The 20,719-nt window shown below is 49.7% G+C and overlaps 1 protein-coding gene across 4 annotated transcripts in view; it reads right to left on the reverse strand.

The window, feature by feature from the left end:
• Nucleotides 1-20,719, reverse strand: part of SIDT2 (SID1 transmembrane family member 2) — a 224,939-nt gene that overhangs the window by 37,485 nt on the left and 166,735 nt on the right. For all 4 annotated transcript variants that reach the window (XM_078682294.1, XM_078682293.1, XM_078682297.1 and 1 more), the window contains one exon: nucleotides 12,890-12,936. In XM_078682294.1, coding sequence (XP_078538420.1) covers nucleotides 12,890-12,936 — 47 coding nt within the window. The remainder of the gene's footprint in view (nucleotides 1-12,889; nucleotides 12,937-20,719) is intronic.

Here is a 20,719-nt window from a genome sequence, read left to right on the forward strand (position 1 = left end):
GCCCAGTGACTGAGAAGTTGAGGGCTCTCAACATAGCTTACCAATGGGGTCATCCCTTTGCCCTCATCTTTCGCTGGGAGGACAAACGCAGAGTCCTTCGATCCTACCGAGAGGCGGCGCAACTTCTTAAGATGCCGGAGTCGCCGGCCCACAGCCCCTCAAGATCCCAGCATAAGGAGAGGGCACCTGCCCGCCCGGACTGGACCCGGGTTCGGCGACACCGCCGCTCCCCCCCAGTGGATGAGAAGACCGCGTCACAGGCCAAGCAGGACATCATTGCGCACATCCGCTCCCTAGAGAAAGATCGGGATGGCCAGACCTCTCTTCCGCCCACTCCATAATCCGGGTCGTGTTGCCACATCCTTTCTGATGTCCCCTTCCGGCGCTCTGGGAAGCGCCGCTGATCTTCGATTCGGGAAGCTGTCCTGGCAGGTTCCATCTGCCGACGCCCTAGTGGATGCCTGGACTCTTGCACCTAGCTGAGTTAGCCAGCCGGATCCCGGTTCCCTTGAGTCATGGGCGACACACGCTCCCATGGCGCCTCGCCCTGATCTGCGTCTGACGATTTCCCTGCTCCTGACTCCAACGTGTGGGCCCCCCTAGAGCTGCTTGCGGGATGGACCAGGTCCCAGTAGGGCTATGTTAGTTTTCCATGGCTTGGTCTGCCTCCGAGGGCAGTGCGATACCGATTGACCTGCCCTACTGCTCTGCTTAGCCAGATGATGCCCTTGATCCTGGTTCGAGCGGCAGGGATGCCGGGGCCGAGGTCTTTTCTTCTGCCTGTGGGTGTCCCCTCTACTACCCCATAGGGAGTGACATTCCTGTGTGCGTCCAAACCCTCGGGTAGAGGATGCCCTGTGACTGGGGTAGCCCGATATGGCCCTGTTGGCCTCTTCTGTTCTTGATATGTCTGGGGCGTTTTTGGCCTCTGGCTGTTTTCTCTCTCTTTTTCTTCCGTTTTTCCTTCTCTTCTTTGCTTTCCTCTCCCTGGCCTTCCCCTCTGTTCCTATCGTCTGGTCTGGCGGGTGGTGGGGCGGGGCTGGGGTGGCGACCGTTGTCTGGGTGGTGGGAGCGGGATCTTTGGCATCTTCCTTTGGTCCCCTTCTTCTGTGCTGGTGGGAACAGGGTGTATAGGTGGCCCCGGTTTGACGTTTGCTATGGCTGCGACTATACCTAGTACCCTGAAGGTTATATCACTCAATGTCAAGGGCCTGAATTCTCCTAATAAGTGTAAGCAGGTTTGGCGATATCTTCTCCACCAAGACCCCAACATCATTTATCTCCAGGAAACCCATTTACTGCAGGGGGATACGCACCGCATGGCTCACCCCAAATACCCTCTTCAGTTCTGGGCAGCAGCGGACACCAAAACTGCGGGGGTGGCCATAATATGTAGAACTGGCTTCAGGCGGGGAGACTCCCGGCCCTTTAAGAGTGGGGATGGGCGCTTTCTCAAGGTTACGGTATGCGCGGGAAGACGTAAATTCACCTTATGCAATGTGTACGCTCCTAACCAGCTACAAGACCGCTATCTCCAAACACTCTTGAGGGAGCAGGTACCCTGTGGAGATCAGCACACGATATTGGGGGGGACTTCAACCTGGTGTGGGACTCGGATCTTGACCGATGCGGTGCTACCTCTAACGCCTCCGGGGTGATGTCATCTGCCCTGCGCAAACAGATTGTGGATCTAGGATTATTCGATGTGTGGCGCTATCACAACCCGGACCTTAGGGACTACTCCTTCTACTCGCACTCCCACAGGTCTTACTCTCGTATAGACTTCCTCTTCGTGTCGCTGGGGCTGCTCCGCGACACGCTAGGTGCCTCCATCTCGGATATTTCTCTGTCGGACCATGCTCACGTTGAGATGTGTCTCCAGGACCCGGCGGCGCGTCCCGCGAGAGCCGTACGATGGTCCTTCCCACCGAGTATCCTTCGAGACGCGGACGATGTGGATAGCATCCGAGAAGCCATAGAAACCTACTTTGCTTCTAATGATACCCCGGAAGTGCCATTCCCGGTGGTTTGGGATGCTTTCAAGGCCACGATCCGGGGGCATATCACCTCCCTGGCGATCGCACGCAGGCAAGACGCCTGCAAACTGGAGCCTGAGTTGGCTGCGGATATCAAGAAAGCTGAGATGCAGGATCGGGAGCGGTCGACTCGAGAGACTAGAAGGAGACTGGCCACACTTAGAGGGCAGATACGACTGCTGCGCACCAACAAGGCGGAAGGTGCCCTGTTGGCCTTGAAGCAAAAGTACTTTGAGGGAGGCGATAAAGTGGGTCGACTGTTGGCGGGAAGGCTGAGAGCACGCGCTGCTAAGGCCCACATCACTAGTGTCCAACTGCCGGACGGATCAACGGTGGTCTCGGAGACCTCCAAGCAGACTGCATTTCTGGGTTATTATACAACCTTGTACAGGAGCGACCCTGTGTCGACGGATGCGATAGCAGTCGTCCTGGACGACTATGAGGGGCTGACACTATCGGCTGTGGATGCGACGGAGCTCGAGCGTCTCATCTCGGAGGATGAGATCACGACGGCGATCCAGAACCTGCCTCTGGGGAAAACGCCGGGTCCGGATGGCTTGCCGCTGTCTTTCTATCGCACATTTCAGGTCCAGCTTCGGCCTCACCTCCTCAGGCTGTTCAATTCCTTCTCGGAGGAGCTGGGCCCCTCTCGTGACATGGGCATGGCAGAGATTGCGCTCATACCGAAGCCTGGAAAGGACCCTGGTCTGTGTGCGTCCTACCGCCCTATTGCCCTGCTTAATACAGATCTCAAAATATACACTAAGCTTCTCGCCCAACGCCTAGACCCGTACATGCAGTGGCTTGTGGACCCCGACCAGGTTGGATTTATTCACGACCGCCAAGGGGCAGACAACGTACGCAGGCTTGCGCATCTTGTGGGGAAGGTGCGACATTGGAAAATTCCGGCCTGCCTTCTCTCCCTGGATGCAGAGAAGGCGTTTGATCGGGTGGATTGGGTCTTCCTCAGAGCGGTGCTTCGCAAACTCGGGCTGGGTCCAAAGATGATTGCTAGAACTATGGCTCCGTACATAGGGCCCCATGCTCGGCTTCGAATCAATGGGGACCTAACACCGGCCCTAGCGATTCACAGGGGCACTAGACAGGGGTGTCCCCTTTCGCCCCTCCTATTTGCTCTTGCAGTGGAGCCCCTCGCGGAGCTCATACGGCGAGATCCGGACATACACGGGATAGTGCACGGAGGGCGGGACAACAAGGTGGCGCTGTTCGCGGACTACCTGATTCTTACTCTCACGCGCCCGCGGGACTCCCTACCGGCAGTCCATAGAGCGCTTTGCCTCTTTGAAAGAGCCTCCGGTCTCAAGATTAACCATGACAAGTCCTGGGCCCTGAACCTTACCATACCGTCGGGCGAGCTCCCTGCCCTGAGAGAGGTCGTGCCCTATCAGTGGGCCGAGCGACACATTAGGTGCCTGGGTCTCACCTTGACCCCCTCCCTTGAAGACTGGAGCTCTGTTAATTGGCGGGCTTGCCGGAAGGAGGTTTTGGAAGAGTTGCGGCGGTGGAAACCCCTAATGCTGTCCTGGTTAGGCCGCCTCCACGCAGTCAAAATGTCGATCCTCCCCAAATTTCTATACGTATTCCAATGCCTCCCCACTCCCATCCCGCTGCACTGCATACGGAGCTTGCAGCGCGACCTCATCTCCTTTATCTGGGGTGGTAAGCGCCCCCGTTTCTCCCAGAAAATTCTAATGGCCCCACGCGATAGGGGGGGGCTAGCCTGTCCTCACTTGGTCCACTATTACTGGGCTGCGCACCTCCGATTTGTAATAGAATGGGGAGTGCGCGAGAGTGAAAAAGGATGGCTGCACATGGACAGGGCGGTGACGGGACGCACCATTTGGGACCTACCATGGCTTCATCGGGCGGCCCGCTCCAGAAGTGCGTACCTTGCAGTGCCTACGAAAACGGTGCTGGACATTTGGGATGCCGTCGCTGTTTCTAGGGGTCTAACAACGTTCCCGTCCCCGCATACCCCCATTGCAGCAAACCCTCACTTCCCGCCGGCCCATCGAACCCGGGCTTTTGAGAACTGGGTGCAGGGGGACTGTAGGGTGCTTTGTGACCTGTTTGATGGGGGCTCCTTTAAGTCATTCGACCACTGTTGCGAGGAGTTTCACCTGCAGCCTGCTGCGTGGCTACAATACGTCCAACTGCGACACTGGGCCTCTGGTGATTCTGTGTACTGGGCTGCTACGCGCGCCTTCACCCCCTTCGAGCGCTTGGCACGCACCCTAGGGGGCTTGAAACGGTTGGTCTCCCAGATCTACCGCATCCTACAACACCCAACCCTCCTTCAAACTCATCCGTATCAGCGTCAATGGCAGAAGGCGGTCGATGCGGATATTACGCCTTCACAATGGGAGGCGGTGTGGAGAGATATCCCTAAAGTGTATCGGAGCATCCCGCAACGAGAAAATGCCTATAAACTTTTAACTCAATGGTATTACACTCCCCTGCGACTCCATAAGATGTTCCCCAATGCTTCGCCGCTGTGCTGGAGGTGTCGGGCTGCGATGGGGGATTTTGTGCACATATGGTGGGCGTGTCCGCTCCTCACCGTCTTCTGGAAGGAGGTACTTAGCCACATCAGGGGGGTGCTGGGATTCCCTTTGCCTGAAGCCATAGGTACGATCCTGTTGGGTATTAGGCCAGCAAATCTTAAGGCCCTAACCCGTGGCGACTGGAGTGTAGCACTACAGATGCTCGGTGCGGCCAAGCAACTCATAGCCTTGTATTGGAAGAAAACTGACGCTCCTCCAATAGCTTCCTGGTTTGTGCGGCTGTGGCACGTCCTGACAATGGAGCTCCTAACGGCGCGACTCCAGATGCGCCCCACCCGCTTCGAAACAGTTTGGAAGCCCCTGGTGCGCTATATGTGTTCTACAGAGCATGCACGATACATGCCCACTAGACTCAGGACCCTACATCTCTTTGAGGATGCCATTGTCCCTACTGACCCTACTAGGTTGCTCCCGTAGGAGACTCCTGTACTAGTTGAGCTCCGGAGGCATGCCCCTGCTACCTAATGCTGCTCCCCGACCGCAGACCTGCCTGCCGCCCCTACTAGCGTCTTACCCGTCTACTCTCTGTCTCTGCCTTTCTTCCTTCTCGCTTTCCGCTTCTCTCGCTCTTCTGTCGATCTCTCATGTTCTTCTGGACCCCTGTTGGGCCCTTAGTAATTATTGGGCTTGTTGCTCTCTTATCTTCTCCCCCTGACCTGTGATTGGGGTTTTCCTAGCGCTGGACACCTTCAACAGCTTTTTCTTAGCCACGCGGCCGGCCCCTCGGGGTTGTAGGCACGGCGCTGTGTTCATTACTCTGACTTAACGAATACTGTTGCGCACTCTTCGCGGCCGGCCTCGGATAAGAGGTTGTGGGCTTAACGCTGTGTATTTGTGCCCCTCCGGGGGCTTTGTTTCAAAATAAAACAGACTTGTAACAAGAATCCCTCCAGATGCATTTGTCTGCAACAAAAAAGTTAGTACTTTTCAGCCCTCATGAAAATGCCTACTAGAGGAAGACACCAATGGTCTAAAATCTGATCCCGAACTTCTCAATAAAGTTTAGATTTGTGGTTTGGGGGCAACTCAAGAGATCGGCCACCTGATTCACTCTCACCAGCTAGATGAGTTGATGACAGCGTAATTTGTCTGTTGAATGCCCAATGACAAAGATTTGTGGCTACTACACACAAAGGAAGAGACGCAACACCATGTTTGTTTAGACTGATAATTGCAAAGCATTATCACCAGAAATTCTAGGATGATCTGATATTGGTCTCTTCCTGGGTCCACAAGCACACCCCATCCGAACAGGGAATAATCAAGGAATATCATCAAAATCATTCGAGCATTCGGACTACCTCCAGCCACCTCGCCGTCCCTGCTGACTAATTGCAGCTAAGCGGTAAGCTTCTGAACCCCCGAGGTTCCTGTGCACTAATCCCAGCTATCCAGTGCTTTAACAATCCCGCTCGTTTTTTTTCGTAGAGGATCTTCATACTGTAAGACCGCCTGAACAGAGGGAAAATCGTATCGAAATTTAACTACTTGGCGCGCTATCGAGCGGCAAACACCGGTAAGCCACAATACCTTCGGCCATGGTCAGCCCTTAGTTTACTTAATTCCCGGCCCTAAGACCTTTTACTCTTTCTCCCCCCCAGCATTACCGGCTTCTCCATCCTGTTTTAACGATTATTCAAGCACCGCATGTAAACTATATAATTAGTACCCTCGCAACCGAGGTAAGCTCACACTACCGCCGAATGAAAAATTCCTCACACCCGCCTTGCTGCATGTTATTAGGTCACTTTCCAGTTGCCATTCTTCGCCTTATTCATCAATGCCGTGACCGCTATAATTCCTTATGCATGGTATTCCTCCTCACACACGGTATCGAAAACTCCTTTTTACATCGTCATGTGTATCGGATAGACACTCTGACACCACTGAGCTCTGAGTTGTTTCACAATAAGCACACGCTATGCCTGCCCATTCACTATGCGCAATGGCCCTTCACAGTCACAACGTGAGTTCACTTTCGCACCCCGTGGTTGTCTTATTCCACCAGATGCACTGCGCTTCCGAAAATGTAAAATGTAAAAATGCTGACAGTTCTCGCAAGATCTGGTTTTTATTTCCTGTCTCCTACTCTTTCCACAGGCGTACTGTAATTAACCAGGCAAAATTTTAACTGTTTTAGTCCTGATGATGATCCTTTAAATTGAGCAATGGATCGAAACGCCGTCGACTTGTATAAATAGACATACATGTAACTAATATGTACCATTATGTATAGTCTATGCTGGAGAACACTTTCTACATTGATACAATAAGTGTCCAGGTTGCTCTTTTCTTTTGCCTGTATACTTTTACCCCCTCTTCTTTCAATTCTTTTATTTCTCTCCCTCTCACAAGTACGGCACAGGAGTGTGCCTCACTTTCAACTACCTACTTGTATTTAATTTCATTACCTTATTAAAATAAATCCCTGGTCCGGCTGGACAGGATTTTTGTATAGTTACCATTGTGTCCTATACTACATTTATTTGCAATTGTCATTTTGCTCAGGACCCCTGTGTTGTGATAATATCATCAAAATCAGGCATAGTATGTGAAAGAAAAACTCGGAGGCAGATTTTCTAAAGGATATATCTTCCTGCAGAGTCCTCACATTATTAATACTTCTTTCAGAATACAGACTGGTCAAGAAAACATTTTCCCAGAAATGATTCGGTGCGGCCAGAAGGCACCACAGGTTTACAGCCGCGGTTCCATTTCCATCACCACGGCATATTAGGCACCAACTGAAGCACTTGCATGCATCCCTATTTTTCCATGCCTCATTGATGCGCTCTGTAGCTCTCTTCAGGTCTCACCAACAAATTATTCTGCTGTTCAACAGCAGCAACATCAAGCTTCTTCACAATGTATTCTCAAAGACTAAATTGCAGGTAGTGTTGCAGAAATACGTCCCTTTGGGATACCCAATATGTGCTTTATGGAGTTGGGACATGAAGCAGCAGTGGCCTGCGTTTTCCTGCAACCAAAGGCCATGGGGGGGATCAGGAGGCCAAGTCATTTTTGTCCAAGGCCCAAAGCAGACTTTTCTCCCAAATGTAATTCGCCTTTCATGGAACGCTCTCCTAAGATCTTCCCACAAGAGGCCAAAAGAGGCCCTAGGAAAGAGAAGGTTTGTTCCTCCTTGATGGGAGCGGTCCAGTTGTCGGAAATGTTTGGAGAACCAATGTAATTCTATGAGCCAAGACTCTTCCTAGACAATGATCCAAAAGTTGAGACTGGTCCAGATGTTCCAGTAGTTATGCTGCATCTGTTCAGGTCAGCGCCACAACATTACCTGGAGAGGTGTGTGTGGAGACAGGTTGCTGTTTTTGCAACTCCGGCAACTCTGTTATCTATGTTGGGCCTCCACAGATTCAGGTCCTGATGGCGAACGTGATGTAAAAAATGGCTAAGATTCTGTCCCCGTTCAGGCTCTTCTACGACACTGATCTAGAATCTGATAACAATGCGGACATGGAGCAGACTCTGGTGTGGGAATGAGCATACTGGACAAACCATTATAAATGTGACAAAAGAGAAGGTTAGTGGAAACTGTTACAATGACCCACTACACAAGTCTCTCCACAGGGTTCATAGGCACTCCCCGCTTTAAGGAGACTTTCAGTTCGAATTTAGAGCCCATGGCTATGCAGTATAGAGATTATGGCTGTACAGAGATGGGTGAAGTTTAGCTCATCCTGCCACCTCACAATACCTATGCCAACATTTAGTTAGAGATTACTTGGATTTGCAAAATGCCAGTAATGTTGATACTTCACCAGAAGGGAATACCAAAATCGCCCATCCCAACTCAGAGCCACTAGGATAACTTGAGCCCAAATCACTCCTAAACTTCTTCAGACATCGGGACAGGAGTGGCAGTGTAGAAAGACTCCACTCTAGCCAAATGAGTCTCCTAGAGAGAGCATCCAGAGAATTCCAATGGGCATAAAAAACAAGTTACTTACCTGTCCACCTGTGGTTCTCCAGTATTGATATCTTTCATAGATTCAGATGCTTGAATCTTCCCCGTCGTCATGTTGGGAGCCCCACAGTACTTTAAACAAAGTCCATTAGGTAAAATAGAGAAAGGAGGTGAAATGGTAAACAAGTTCACATCATGTTAATAGATCTAAATTATAGCCAATCAGAGGTTTGACCCAAGACCACTTCTCCCCTGCATATACCAGGGGCAAGCCTAAACGGGGAGATGGGCGGGCCACTTGTGAATCTATGAAAGATTTCAATAGTGGAGAACCAGTGTACAGGTAAGTAACTTGTTTTTTCTCCAGTATTGAACCGGTCTTCGATTCACATGCTTGAACCGGAGTAGCTAGCAGTAATACTAACAAATGGCAGGTTAGGTGAAGACACTGCCCCGCAGGTATGCATGAAAAATTAAATCACCAAGTGATATAACATACTATTATCATATGTAACTCAATGAGAATACAGATAATTAACATAAGACATTGTTAGAAAACATTTGATAATACAAGAAAATAGTACATAAGATGTACCTTAATGAAAAAGTTGTCGTAATACCGCCAGCAGTATCTCCTTTCCATGCGGAGTACGAACATTAGTGTTTGGTGAAAGTATGGGCATTCAACCACGTAGTTGCCCTGCAGATGTCTGAAAGAGACACTCGAGCAAACAAGGCTCTGGATGTAGCTATCTTTCTTGTCGAGTTTGCCACAGTCCCTATGGACGGGTGTTTTCCTGTTTTTTCATGGCAAAAAACTATTGCTGACGATTCCCAGTGCGCAATACTGCTTTTTGAGAGTGCATAGGCTTTTCTGAGAGGTGTGAAAGAGGTGAGAAGCTGATCAGTTATTCTGAAGAGTTTTGGCCTGTGAAGATAGAATTTTAAGCAGTGAGCAAGGCTTAACATCCACAGAGTGGAGAGCTCTCTCTGCAGCAGACGATGGGTTCTTGAAGTATGGTACTAAAAACATTGCCTCATTCAAATGGAAATAAGTGGAAACCTTAGGGATGAATTTCAGGTTCGTTCTTAACAGCACTTTATCCTCTTTGAATTGCACAAAAAGGCTCAGTTACTGTAAAAGCATGAATCTCACTAATTCTTCTGGCCGATGTGAGAGCCAACAACAGTGCAGTCTTCCACAAGACATATTTGATATCAGCTTCATGGATGTACACGAAAGGTGGCCTCATAAGCTGAGATAGAAACTTCCAGGAAACTGAAGGAGGTTCAACAGGTGGGCAAACCCAGAAAAAACCTTTCATGAATTCCTTTACCAGTCTAGTGAACCAAAGAGATATTTCCCCAGACTTTATGAGAAATGTGGAAATTGTTGCTAAGTGCCCTTTGGTGGAGGAGTGTGCTAGACCAGACTTTGACAAGCGGAGGAGATATGGCATTAGTTTCTCCGGAGAAGAGTGAAAGGGATGGAGATTCTCTTGGTGCAACAGTTTCAGAATCTTTTCCATTTTGCCATTTATGCTTAATTTGTGGAAAAAGCTTGTGACAGCTCCAGGAAAGATTTGGATTCTGTCAGAAGAGAACATCTACCTCCAGAACGAGCTTAAAGAAACAGAAGCAAGGGCTAGGAAAAGACTGGCCCAGGGTGCAAACCCTCAGTGAGGACATTTGTTTTGACTTAAACTGAAGGCAGATGTAGGTCTAGGACCTCACCTGCATGTCTAATCATCATGTCAAAAGAAGCACTCTCCTGCTTTGGAGGCCCAAAGGGTGAAAATAACCCTATGTCAGGGGAGATATCCAGTCTACTGGCCTCCAGCATGTCCATAAAGATCTCATCATCATGCTGTGGTGGTAAATCATCGTCATCATCAGACTGATCAGAATCCAAGCCAAAAAGGTGACTGAGCCTCTGAGCAAGGCCTTGTGGAAGAGGAAGTGTTTTAATTGAGTGTATGGGAATGAAGTATGTCCTGGGCTCACTGTGCCACTGGAAGTAAGACCCCAAAAAAGGGGTGAAACCAGTCCTAAGTTGCTTGTGTTTCAGTTCAGGGAGGACCCGGCATGGCAGTTTGTGCTGGACTGTTCCGATGAGGAACAGGATTAAGATTGATTTCTATGTGGATGGGTCCAAACTGAGGTGGAATAGTGGGCAAACAATTGTGGACTGGGATTCGGCCTTGAGCGATTGCCAGTGACTGAGATTAATTCAGGTACTCCATCCATCACCTTGTTGTTTTTGCATTTAAGGGGAGCACCTACAGAAGTGAACATCTTCCTTCCCAATTGGTCCAGATGCTTGGACACTATTCAGAGAAATATATGGACTTGTAGCTTCTTTAACAGAGGCAGAACTTGCCTGAACCCCCATACTATGCAGTGTAGGATTGGTGCTGAGATATGAATGATCTAAAGATTCCAGCTTATACATATCCAAAACAGTTCTTGATACTGCAAATGTTGTTCAAGGTTGTCTGATCCATCAGCACCTCATGAAATGGAATCAATCCTTCCAATGGTTGTTTACCTGAGAAAGTCTTGCTAATACTAATTACTTCATCTCAGCAAGATACACTGAAATGGAAAGTGTTTTCGTTTCCCTTAGAAGCACCTCTTAAAATTAAGCATGATCAGCGGAAAAAGATCCAGAATCTCATTATCTGGTGAAGTGCCAAGCACAGTAAGATCATGAAGGTCCATTAGTATGTGAGAAATAAAATCTATAGGAGGAAGAAGACTGCATTGTTGACTGTAATTATCCTCAGTATGATTTACGCTCAGCAGAATTTGAACTAAATTGGAGTCCGAGACAAACAATTCTTCCATTAGCCGAAAAGATTGCTTTGTAGTCACTGGCGTAATATCAGGGAATTACATCTGCTTCTGATGTGCCTTGCATTTAGCCTTAGGCTCTTTCAACCAATGTATGATGGGTGTCTTAGGAATTGATTTCTGTGCAGATGCAGGTGGTTGTGGCACCAAACCAAGAGTCACTAGGCTAAAAGAAGCATGCTAAACGTCATGACTGGGGACAGCGCCAAATCAACTCTATGAAATCAAGTGGGTTGTGATCGAAACCAACAGCGCCACCTTGGAACCATCTGGAGTGAGGTAAATGGTTGACTTTGGTCAGAGAAAGTACATCAGTGGCTGTAGCATAAATAGCCTGCATGGCATTTCTAAAGGCCTGTATCTCTGAGCTGTCTGTTTGAAAAGGTATGGGGTCAAGAACCAGAGTTGGCTCCGAACAGGAGGCCGTACATGTCTCCATTCATTTCTCCTTCTTCTTTCCATAGCTCGAAGCAGAATGGTCTGTGCTTCTTCTTTTGATATTTGAGAGCTATGAGGAGGATATGAAATGGGACCATGACCTTCAGAAAGTTATTGTCCTTCTAGAGAGAGACCGTGAGTGACGCTTTGTCGATGTGACCTTCAATTTCACCACTCTTTCACATATGGCCTTGGGATAAACTGACTGACCCAAGGAGCATGCCTTCGTGTCATGGTCTGGCCCAAAATAGCATAAGCATTACTTGTGAGAATCCTTTAAACACGGATCAGTGACTGATCAAGCAGGACTTAAACCCTGATACTATAGGAGGGGTCATTTCTTAGAGGTTTACAAAAACAGCACAATAAACATCAAAACAACCTGTAAGAGACTGTCCAGCGGCTGCAGATCCCAGGTCAGTGGAGTCAGGGAAAAAACGTAACTGACATCACTGAGGTGCATGGATCTTATGTACATGATCCACATAATTTCCAGCAACTCCTCAAACACAGGCGAGGATGTTGCTGGCCAGCACCAAGCACCAGTGACAAGTGACTTAAAAATTGCCAGATCCAGTCGGATGCCTAGCGCTGTTTACTCACAAAATCTGTGGGAGTGAATAGTCATTGAATTTTAACATTAATGTCACGTAATGCACTGATGGTCTAACTTAATCTTAATTAAAAAAAACTTTGTCTGATTCTCTCCAAAACCTAAATATCATGTTGGGTTTTTTTGCAAATGAAAAAGTAGAATCTTCAAAGAAAACCTGTTTTGGTTCACCTGTTCATCTAAAACCCACAACACACTGCTCATTTTGATTCCTCTGCATTCTGACCAAAGTTCGCTTAATCAGGAAACATCTGTTGCATTCTGTAAACCTCTCCCTTAAAATGGTTGACTTTTTCACAATTTTAGGAACACAACCTGGTCAGGCTCCGCTTGCTTTTGGTGACTATCAATATTCTTTAAAAGATACATTTTGCATTTAGAGGGCTGTATTATACTTGCTATGTGTAGCTACCAAACTGTGTGACCAATTCATACTTACAGAGACCAGTTTATTATGTTTCCCATGACAAGCAACACCATCCGGTCCTGGAAAAAGTGAAAACATGAAAGTAGTTAGTCAAAGAAATATCTGTGGAGCTAACAAACATCAGAAGAAACAAGCATTTACAATGCAATGGTTTTGCCTTTGTTAAAGTTTGAGCTATTGGCAATGCTCTAGACATTATTTTTATTTATGTTTTTTTTTTTACATAAATAAATGGCATTGTCATTTGCAATGCCACTAGCTTTATCTTTCGCAAATGACACCCACAAACACCTACAGAGAGCCCCCCACACACTGCGAGCCCCCCACACACTGCGAGCCCCCCACACACACTGCGAGCTCCCTCCACACACTGCGAGCCTTCTCCACACACTGCGAGCCTCCCCCACACACTGCGAGCCTCCCCCACACACTGAGAGCCCCCCCACACACTGAGAGCCCCCTTATCGTAACGGACCTTCATGCTCTGACTAAATCTAGAGTTGACACGAACACATGCTTGTGCTCAGCTGACTCTCAGCCCCACGATTAAAGCACAATAAAAAAAATCTGGCATCGCACAGAAACAGGGCATCCTAATGCAAGCGCAGGAATCAATTTGGCCATTATAGTGCTGCATGCAGATCTGGCGTTCATTAGACAGAATGAGAGGCACCTTGGTAATGTGATATATAAAGATGCAGGACTGAGAGACCTTGAGCGTTGGAGTTTGTAGGTGTAATGATACTCCTGAGGGGGTGATAGCCACATATAAGTCTGAGTCAGTGGTATTGTGGAAGGAATGATGTGTGAGGTTGGTGAGCTGTGAGGATACACAAGCATGATGAGGGTGACGTGGTGGCTCAACGAGGAGGCTGTCGTGTGGCTTACGTTGGGTAAGTGAATTGAGATAGTGGTGATGTGGTAGAGCGTGTGTGATTTGTTTTGGTTGGGTGGTGGTGTTCTGGTGTACAGAGGAACACAAAAGGTGTGTGCAGGCCAGAGACTGAATTGGACAGTTGTTGGCTGAATCGCGGTGTATGCTTGCAACTTGGTCAGTTGGTATAGGTAGGAGACCCTTTGACTTGTGCCCAGTATCGCTCGTCACCTCCAGTGATCAAGCACAGAGTTGCGACGGCAGCTGTTGAATTCTTAGTTTTGTAGGTATTCTGACTTAAATTGAATCATTTCCCGGTGGCCCAGAGCACTGGGTGAACTGCATCTGGACTGCTAAGACTTCTCTCAGATGTCAACCCGGGCTGAAGACTTGGGCTGTATAGCATTGCCTAACGGATGGGCCGAAGTAAGGCTGCCAGGTGTGTGGATGGATAGGGATCTGGTCTGAGCTGTACTGCCCAGAGATGCGGTTGGTTACTTCTGCTGAAGCCACTCGGGGTCATTGTGCCCGCATGGAGGTCAGAAGAGGATAGGTGGGTGTGGTCTGTTGTCTAAAGGTGGACCCGTCTGTGTACCAGCGGTGTAGGGGCAGGCGCGGTGCGGCCATTGGGGCGTAGGGGCGAAGCCCCACTAAGCCCCATGGACCCACTACGTCGTCACTAGAAGCCAAACACAATTATTTTAAAAAATCGCGCTATCTGCCGGCCGGGAAACCGGGAGACACCCGACCTTCCCGGAGTGCGCAAGGGAAGGGGGGGGGGGGGGGAGGATCGGGCTGCTGCAGCTGCGCAAGTGTATTTTTGGGCACAAACATGCCCGCGCATGCGCAGATCGTTTTCTTGTGAATTCCCCCTTAGAGAGAGGACCAGGGGGCGGGCCGCAGCCCCCGGGGTTACACAGGGCGACTGGGCGAGGAGTCATGGTGCCCCCCCAGCCAATCCTGGTGCAGGATTGGCTGGTCACTACATAGCCCGGTTACATAACCCCTGACGGATAGCACGGCAGACTTTGGTGCTGGGAAACCAGGTTCGAGCCTCTTATCAAACCATAAAAATGTATACATGACTTACTTTGGTGGTAAATAAATAGATACTTTAAAAAACAAATAAAAATGATGTTCCGACTAAGGTGTGAAATTGGTGTCGAACAAATACATGTTTTTAAAAACAATTAATATTAATCATGTATCATTGGTGCTGGAGTACAAGGTTCGAGACTGGTATTAAACACTGACAAGCTGTGTGCAAGTTATATGGTCATAAAAATACATGAATGATGGATGCAGGATGGGTGGATGCATGAATGGATGCAGGATGAATGATGGGTGGATGAATGGATGGGTGGATGCATGAATGAATGATGGATGCAGGATGGGTGGATGGGTAGATGAATGAATGATGGATGCAGGATGGATGCAGGGTGGATGGATGGGTGCATGAATGAATGATGGATGCAGGATGGGTGGATGGATGGATGGATGATGGATGAATGATGGGTGGAGGAATGGATGGGTTGATGCATGAATGAATGATGGATGCAGGATGGGTGGATGGATGGGTGGACACATGAATGGATGCAGGATGAATGATGTGTGGATGAATGGATGGGTGGATGCATGAATGAATGAATGATGGATGCAGGATGGGTGGATGAATGAATGATGGATGCAGGATGGATGCATGGTGGATGGATGGGTGCATGAATGAATGATGGATGCAGGATGGATGGATGGGTGGATGCATGAATGGATGCAGGAATGGATGCAGGAATGGATGATGGATGGGTGGATGGATGGGTGGGTGGGTGGATGGATGCATGAATGAATGATGGATGCAGGATGGATGCAGAATTGGTGGATGGGTGGGTGGGTGGATGGATGGATGGGTGGATGAATGAATGATGTATGGATGGATGCAAGGTGGTTCGGGCTCGCTCGCTGCGGTGCAATATGCAAATTAGTTTACGCCCCACCACTTTCAAATGTCACCAGCCGCCCCTGTGTAGGGGGGGTGTTTATATGCCCTTTGGGCTCGCGTCTGGGGTGGTCTGTATCCTCTTCGAGGCGGGGTCTTTGTTCCAATGGGAATGCGGTCTGTGTGCGTTGTTCGATGCGGTCTGTGCCTTCACTGGCGATACGGTCTGTGGTGGGTCTGTTGCTGCGGTCTGTGAACGCGGCCAGTGTCTCACTTTAACCTTTTGATGATCAGCTATACCCCCCAGCCCCCAGTCACTTCTCTCACCTCTCTATTTCCAGCCCTCCGCTTTAGTGCATATCTTAACTCCGCCCCCAGGTCCCCCCCCCCCCCCCCCCACCTCCACCCCCAATAAAAGCTGAGGTTTGGTCTGCAGTAACCCTGGCAACTTGCAGCCTTCACCGAGAGCATGCCCAGGGCCAGAAGGCTTCTCAGGGGGGTTCAGAGGAAGCCGGGAGCCTGTGGATAGACAGTTTAATGATGACATCATCCGAGTGTGCGGGGAAGGGGTGGGGGAGCCGAGCGAGGACAGGATAGAAAGGAAGGTGGGATAAACCGGAGAGGGGCAGGGAGGGAAGGAGAGAGAGATACAGAGAGGAGGAGAGGTCAGGAAGGGGGGACAGAGGGCAGGCTGGACTGACGAGTGAGGGAAAAGGGAGGGAAGGAAGGTGAGTGAGAGAAAGATACAGGGAGGGTGAGAGCGCAGAAGACAGGTTAGAAGGAGAAAGGGTAGAAAGAAAGAGTTGAGAGACAGGAACATAAGGACATAAATAAGTCAGTGAAGAGAGGGGAAGAGAAGCGAGAGGCAGGCTGGAACTTAAGGTTACGGGAGGTGGAGAAGAAAGAACAGATGAAGAGGAGAGGAAGGGAGAAATAAAGAAAATGTGCACAGAAAAGAATGCAAGGAAAGAAAAAAAGAGACAAGAAGAGTGAAAAGAAGAAGGGACAAGAGAGGCAACCCTACAGCGGCTCGAAGAAACGGATACAACAAGTGAAGAACAAAGGACGGGAAGGAAGGAGGTGCAAATTGGAGCAAGGAAATGAGGCAGGCAGAAAGGAAAGGGAGGGAAAGAAAACAAAGAGAACAGAGGAAGGAAGAAAAAAGGCTAGAATGAGAAAACGGGGAACAGAGAAATTATGGCGTGACAAAGGAGGAGACTGTGAAAAAAGAACAAGAAGGGAAGAAAAGAAAAGGCTGAGAGTGAAACAAGGGGTGAAAGAAAACGTCATAAAATAGAGAAGTGGAGGGATAGAAATGAGAAATAGAACCGAAGGAGATAAAGAGAGAGGATGTGTTCCATGCTCACAAGGAAAGCTCCGTGGGGACGACTGGACTAATTTATAAGGTGCAGTCCTATGACCCTAGCAACCGGGTCAGATCAGTGAGAGAACAAAGCACCCCCACCCCCCCCTAACCCCCCTTCCGGGGAAGTGTGAGCCTCAACATTCTTGGCACATCAGAAGTGGTCAATTGATAGCTTTTTACAAAAAAAAATCAGATCAAAGATATTTACTGTAAAAACATCTCAAAGGTATGCGAACACATTGCGTCACAAAAAGATGCTTCAACAAAACGACTCCGTGCAAGTGAACCGGTGAACCCGGGTGCACGCGCCATATGTACCCAGCCCAAGTACACTACCAGGGCGGGTATGAACACAACTCTGCGTCAGAGGGCGGCGCTCGCGCGCGCATCAGCCCCCTGCTGTATTCCTCGTCGTTTCCAGGTGGAGCAGCGAGCTGGACTGGGTATTGCAACAGCTGGCCAGCTGTCGGCGTCCAGCTGTCGGCTCCGCATCTTTGCAGGCGCCGACGGAGCTCGCGGACAGCTTTTCATGAATGCTCTGATCTGCTGCTGGTTGAATCAACTTCAAGGCGCCCAGAGGTTGAGAAACCCACACATCTGGAGTCATCGCTTCACACTGGGTGCGTCCTTGATTAGTCACGACGACCCTTTCAAAATCAGTCTTCTAGGGTCGACTGTGATGCATTTTTTTTGTGAAAGGCAATCAGCTGACGGCTCTTTTCATTTGCCAAGGAAGTTGAAGCTCTGTGGACGTGCTCAGCCCGCTGATGTGCTGACCAGATTCAGGGGCGTTCCCGGCTTTCGGCTGACGTCGCGTGACGTCGGCAAAAGCCAAAGAATCTCGGGAACGCCCCCGAATCTGGTCCGGCATTGACGGACAGGCCCCTCGTCCAATGGCTAGGCTCCATTTATGGAGCCAGCCAATGAATGACGAGGGCCGACCCAAACCCACACTACAGTTCTCATTAGGTTTTCGCCTGCGCGAAAAAGATGCGCAGAGCGCATCTTTTCGCCAGGCAAAACCTAAAAAGCAGCGTAAGCTTTCTTGCACGCTGTGAAAACAGAAGCTTAGGCAAGAGATAAAGATCACAGAAATTAGGATATCTGGAGCAGACGCAATGGCGATTCAGGAGTTTTAAAATCACAATGCTCTCTTACGACAGTGTGTGAGTATGAGCTTAAAGCACTAGTTACTTACTTGTGTAACGATATATCTGTAAGAGACATTAGTTAGTGATAGATTCCTTACCTTAGAATATATCCCCAGGCGTCAGGCTGGATCCATAAAGTTTTTCTGCTCAGCAGTACCTCTGCGCGCCAGTAGGTGGTGTCCTGCGGCTCCGCGTCCGTCACTGGCGTCTTAGGCGCCTAGATGACGTCACGGAGAGTACTTAGGCGCCACCCATGGGCGCTGACGTCAGTTCTGTACACAACTATTCCGCGCCGAAACGCAGAGCCATGCAAGAGACTGACAATTGGTGCATAAAACTGGGGCCCTGAAAGGGATGACCTTAACCCTAGTAATCAGTTCGCAGAACGGCAGGATTGGAGGGGCGGTAAGGGATCTATCACAAACTAATGTCTCTTACAGATATATTGTTACACAAGTAGGTAACTTGTGCATCTGAAAGAGACACGTTAGTGATAGATTCCTTACCTGAGAATAGATATCCCAGCAATACCAACCCCGGTGGTGGGTCTGCAAACAAGATTACACCAGAAAGTCACGGAGCACAGAACGGCCAAAGAAGCCGTCTCTCCGGACCTGACTGTCAAGGCAGAAGGGCTTGGTTAAAGTGTGCAACGAGGCCCACATAGCTGCCTGACAAATGTCCTGCAAGGGAACGCCGCATCCCAGGGCAGTAGTGGCTGCAGTTGCCCTGGCTGAATGGGCATGCAGCCCCAGAGGAGGCTCCTTCTTGGCCAAGGATTAACATGCTTTGATGCACAAAATGACCCACGGGGAGATGGTCCGCTTGTGCACAGCCCGACTTTTTTTGGCGCCCAAGTAACCAACAAAAAGCTGATCATCCACCCGGAACTGCTGTGTACGCTGCAGATAGAATGCGAGCGCACGTTTTGGGTCCAGACGATGGAGGAGGAGGATAGAAGGTGGGCAAAGTGATGGTCTGCTCCATGTGGAAGGGCGTGACAACCTTTGGTAGAAAAGAAGGACGGGTCCTCAAAACCACCTTTTCCGGATGAACAGAGAGGAAAGGAGGATTAGAAGAGTGCGCCTGGAGCTCATTTACCCCTTCTGGCAGAGGTGATAGCTACCAGGAAAGCCGTCTTGAGAGTGTGAAGACGTATGGGACAGTTATGAAGGGCTCAAAGGGAGCGCACATCAGAAAGGTCAAGACCAGATTTAAGTCCCACTGAGGCATTATGAAAAGGTACAGGTGGAAACGTATGAGTAATGCCTTCAAGGAAAAGGTTAACAACCAGGGACTTAAAAAGAGAAGGCTGATCTGGAAGCCGTAGAAAGGCAGAGATGGCCGAAAGATAACCCTTGATAGTGCCCAGAGCAGAGCCCTGATGGGCCAAAGAGAGAAGGAACAGAAGAACCTCAAAAAGAGGGGCAGAAAGGGGATCCACAACCTTTGTTGTGCACCATGCCACAAATCTGTTCCACCTGCAGGCGTATACTGTTTTGGTGGAGGGACGCCTGGCTGCCAGAATGACATCACAGACTTTGGGAGGAAGATAGAAATGTGTCAACTGCCGCCGCTCAATCTCCACGCATGGAGGTGGAGGCTGGACAGGTTCAGATGGAGGACTGTCCACTGCTGCTGCGACAGAAGATCCTCCCGATGTTCATATTGAGTAGCTCGGGATACCATACTCTTCGAGCCCAGTCCGGAGCCACATGAATGACGTGGGTCCGGTCGCGCCTGATCTTCTTCAGCACTCTGGGCAGAAGTGGTATAGGTGGAAAGACGTCCAATAGACCGCAGCACCACTCGCGACGAAAAGCGTCTCCGAGCGAGTGCCGCCTTGGAAATTCCAACGCGCAGAACTAATGACAATGCGCGTTCTCTTCACTGGCGAACAGATCTAACCAAGGCTCTCCACACTGCTGAATGAGACATTGTGCCACGTCAGAGTTCAGACGCCATCGTGATCCATCAAGCACAGGCGGCTGAGTTTGTCCGCCCTGGCGTTCAGAGAACCTGCCAGGTGTTGAACCACCAAGGTAATGCCTTAATGTTCTAGCCATGTCCAGAGGCGCAGAGTCTCCTGACATAGGGTCCAGGATCCCACCCCGCCCTGTTTGTTGCAATACACTGCCCCGGACAGAGGGAAGGAATGCCTTCGGTGCAAGCCGGATCGCTTGCAGCTCCAGAAGGTTTATATGGTGCCAGGACTCCGCCGGAGACCAGAGGCCTCTGATCTCCGCCTCTCCCATGTGGCGTCCCCATCCCAGGAGGGACGCATCCGTCACCACTGTGTGCTCCCATTGGGGAAGGGAGAGGGATCTGCCACTGACCCAATCGCGATTCGTGAGCCACCACTGCAACTGTCGTGCAGAGCCATCGGAGATCTGGACGTGATCGGATAGGTTGACCTGATGCTGTGCCCACCGGAACTTCAGTCCCACTGCAGGGCCCGCATACGCCACCTTGCATGTGTCACCAGCAGGGTGCAGGAGGCCATCAGGCCCAGAAGCCG

This window comes from Lissotriton helveticus, chromosome 3_1 (genome assembly GCF_964261635.1).
Source record: "Lissotriton helveticus chromosome 3_1, aLisHel1.1, whole genome shotgun sequence".
In the NCBI taxonomy this organism is placed as follows: domain Eukaryota; kingdom Metazoa; phylum Chordata; class Amphibia; order Caudata; family Salamandridae; genus Lissotriton; species Lissotriton helveticus.